The following is a 3,978-nucleotide window of genomic DNA, read 5'->3' on the forward strand; positions in this document are numbered from 1 at the left end:
AAACTCCTCAAGCAGGGTTGAAAATTCAGGCACTTGGGGGGGGGATGAATTTTTGACAGGTCTATTTGTGTAAAGCCGTGTTTGATGTTAGTAGGCAGGAGCTATTGCGACAATTTTGGAACTGGATTTAAAGGGACAACACATTTCCAAGCCTCTTGGTATCTTCTTTCGGATTGCAGAGGATGAAGTCTCCGTGGCTGGAATCGCTGATCCTTGTAATCTCTATCTGGATTTCCTTCGAGAACTCCGCTTTGTTGTGGATTTGAATAGAAATGCAATGCGAATAAGAATCGAAGAATCTCCTGTGGACAGATTACGTCGTTGCAGAGGAACCTTTCCCGCAATGGCAGGTACAGTCTTTAGCGGCGGTCCAACGACCTGCGACCTCACGGATTTGGTCATAAATCTGACATCCTACCCACTGGGGGAACACACTCCCCCGTCGCCCGTGGTACGCCTGTAGTTTCCCGCAAAATGTCGGTAGATGGATAAACATCAAAGAAACGGAAAATTTGTTTGGGCTATGCGGGGGGAGGGAGCCAAAGAAACTGAGGGTTTTGAGCGGTCGAAAGGGGAAATGGGAGGTCAAAGAAACTGAGTCAGTTTGTTTTCAGCAGCCATCCAAAGCAGGTTGTGTCCATCGTTTTTCTAGCGGTTTTTAAGAATGGAGTGGAGCAATCAAATTGTTATCGAATTTTTGGATCTGTATGAAGCAGAATCCATATTATGGAATCCACGACATCAACATCACAAAGATCGGGCCCAGGTACATGATGCCTGGAGGCGAATTCAGGACAGCCTGAGCATTGAATGCTCTTTAAATTTATTAAAAAAAAAAAAAAGAAAGAAAGAAAATTTAATGTCCACTTTCAGAAAGCTGGCAATGAAAGTGAGAGAGAGCGTTAAAACTGGTTCTGGAACGGATGAAATTTACAAGCCGGAATAGTTTGCGTACGAAAAAATACATTCTTTCCTTCATTCCGTGTATACGCCAAGGAGAACCAAAACATCTGAGGTAAGAAATTCATTGTCTTCTCTTATTAACTTATTTCAGTTTTTTTTGTTTAATATTTGAAGTGACTCTTATTTAATATTTGTTTAGTAATTTAATTCTAATTTAATTACAAAGATAATTAATAATTATCACAACTAAGAAATATTAAATTTAAATTAAGATTAGAAAGTAGCTACAATTTACATGAACCTATGTAATAAGTCGAGCGATTAAGATTAGAGAAAAAATTATGTGACAACTCAATTAGTATAACAGAAAATATGGCATTTTCCTTCACTATTAGTGTAAATTTTTCAAGTAATTATTCAAAAATGTTGTAACAATATTAGCATACTTTAATGTCTAAGAAAAGAAATAGAAATTCAACCCTTTCGGGGACGGTCATTAAAGTTTTGCACAAATTTCTTATCATAATTGCAGTAATTATGAATATTTTAGGTTAATAAAGATTTTTGTTAATGTTATAGGTAAGTTTATATATTTAAAATATTAAAAATGCAATTTATGACATATTTATTACGAAATATCTAAATTATATCTTATATATATAAATAATAAAAAATAGAAACCAGTGCAATTTAATACAAAATATCAATTAAGATTAAGAAATATCTAACTAAAATGCGAAAAATATATATCCACAATTAAATTTAAATTGATAAATATCAAACAGAAAGCAAAATAAAAAATAACAATATTTATCTTGCCAAGATAATTTCCCACTTGTTGAGAAATACTCAGCAAAGAAGTTGCGAGTAGCTTTGGCTACTTGCTATTTTCTAGGTGCTTTCTTTAAGGGCATGAAGGAAGTCATTCCGCTTTGATCATTTCTCCACGATCCGGGAACAACCTCCCCATCTGCTTCGGTATCAAATGTAACTGGTGGGGAATAAGATGATGTTGATGAAGCACTTTTTCGCATAAAATTATGTAAAAGGACACACGCTAGAGTGACATCGCTCACTTTGTCCGGTTGTAATGCCATCGGTTTTCTGAAAACTCGAAAGACTGATGCCATTATGCCGAAAACATTCTCAACTACACGGCGTGCACGAGATAACCTGTAATTGAAAATTCTTTCTGTGCTGCCTTTTTCAAAATTACCAGGATATGGCTTCATCATGTGACGACGTAAGGCGAATGCTGAATCGCCAAGGAAGACATACGGCAAATTTTTACCTAATGGCTGCAATTTTCTATTGTGCGGAAGTTTCAGTTGCTCCATTTTCAATTTCGTTAACAAAACTGAATTATTAAAAACTCCCCCATCAATTATTCGTCCTTGACATCCAATGTCCACAAACGTAAAACAATAGCGTGCATCTACTAGAGCCAGTAGTACCACGCTGAAAGTCCCTTTATAGTTAAAAAAAACTCTGTTGATGTATTATTTGGGCATTGTATCACAACGTGTTTTCCGTCAATCGCTCCCAAACAGTTCGGAAAGTTCCACTGATTTTAAATTGCTGTGCTATGCACAGCAACTCATCTTCATTTTCTGGCAACTGAAAAAAAAAATTAACATCAAATACAACACAAATATAAAGTTATTATAAATGTAATAAATAGCAAATAATGCAAATGTAATAAACAGCATGAATTTCAATAAGGCTAAAAATTACTATTTATTTTCAGAGACTAGAGAATATTTCTGATGAGGATATAAATGAGGAAACACCATCCAGCCACACTCATCAATTCCTAGCTCATCCCAGCACATCTCAGGATGAGGAATTCGCATCAGGGAATGGTGCTGTTCAAGGAAAAAGAGAAAAGCAGAGAACATAGAAAAACGGATGGACCAGGCTTTTCACTTTTTGGAAGAAGTTGCTGCAAAGCCAAAAGCCATCAAAGACGAAAGTTTTTTGTTTTGTGAGTTGCTGTGCTGTCAACTCAGAGCTTTAGATTCTGAGAGGAGAGAAACAGCAATTCACGAAATCAATAACTTGATGTACAATTTGAAGAAAAAGAAGCAGCAGCAGCAACAGCCAAAAATATTTTCAATCACAAACTTTTTACCGGCGCAGACTAGTGCATCAGAAAATGAAAGAAATCAAAGTTTTAATAGATAAAAATAAAATAAGTTATTTAAAAAATTTGCTTCTGTGTTTTAAAAAAATACTTCATACAGAAAATATCATAAAATTTTTTTCGATTTTGAGTTTATGAAAGCTTTATAAAAATTGTATTTTTTGTATATATATTATCATTAATATCCAAGATTTCTTAATATATGACGTTTTTGGTGAACATTTTCAGAACTATCAAATATCTTAGAGATCAAATTTATATACTAATTCAAATAAAATGTATGCTAATACAAACCATACATTTTAGATAAGAAAAAATGTAGTAGAATTAAACAAAATCTTAAAAAATAGTAATCATTATATTTATTAATATTTTAATAATATTAAATTTAAAATATATTTGTACAGTATAAGTATTTTAGTACGGTAGGAAAGTATTTATAAAATTTTAAACCAATCTGTTGGTACCATTTTGAGTTAATACTAGATATGAGAAAATTATGCATGCGATTTATTGGAGAGAAATGTATTTTTAGATTAGTTTTTAAAAGTATAATAATAATAATAATATATGATATATAAGTAAAAATTTAAATTAATATATAATACTTACATATTATATTAATATATAATATGCAAGTAAAAATATAATTAAACCAATCTGTTGGTACCATTTTGAGTTAATACTAGATATGAGAAAATTATGCATGCGATTTATTGGAGAGAAATGTATTTTTAGATTAGTTTTTAAAAGTATAATAATAATAATAATATATGATATATAAGTAAAAATTTAAATTAATATATAATACTTACATATTATATTAATATATAATATGCAAGTAAAAATATAATTAAACCAATCTGTTGGTACCATTTTGAGTTAATACTAGATATGAGAAAATTATGCATGCGATTTATTGGAGAGAAATG

General features: G+C 31.9%; 1 protein-coding gene across 1 annotated transcript; it reads right to left on the reverse strand.

The window, feature by feature from the left end:
• Positions 1-686: 686 nt before the first annotated feature.
• Positions 687-2,240, reverse strand: LOC129975284 (uncharacterized). Its single transcript, XM_056088338.1, has 3 exons — positions 1,980-2,240; positions 1,723-1,787; positions 687-777 (listed from the first exon to the last, which is right to left on the reverse strand). The coding sequence occupies exons 1-3, from the start codon at positions 2,238-2,240 to the stop codon at positions 687-689; spliced, it is 417 nt and encodes a 138-aa protein (XP_055944313.1).
• Positions 2,241-3,978: the final 1,738 nt, after the last annotated feature.

Source organism: Argiope bruennichi, chromosome 7 (assembly GCF_947563725.1).
Source record: "Argiope bruennichi chromosome 7, qqArgBrue1.1, whole genome shotgun sequence".
In the NCBI taxonomy this organism is placed as follows: Eukaryota; Metazoa; Arthropoda; class Arachnida; order Araneae; family Araneidae; genus Argiope; species Argiope bruennichi.

Excerpts from the sequence above, each read along its gene's own strand:
- LOC129975284 (XM_056088338.1), bottom strand. The coding sequence starts at position 2,240 with ATGGAGCAACTGAAACTTCCGCACAATAGAAAATTGCAGCCATTAGGT. Across the intron at positions 1,788-1,979 it reads TGGCATTACAACCGGACAAA|CAAGTAGCCAAAGCTACTCG; the intron begins GTGAGCGATGTC and ends CCTAGAAAATAG. Across the intron at positions 778-1,722 it reads ACAAGTGGGAAATTATCTTG|GCATCATGTACCTGGGCCCG; the intron begins GCAAGATAAATA and ends ATTCGCCTCCAG.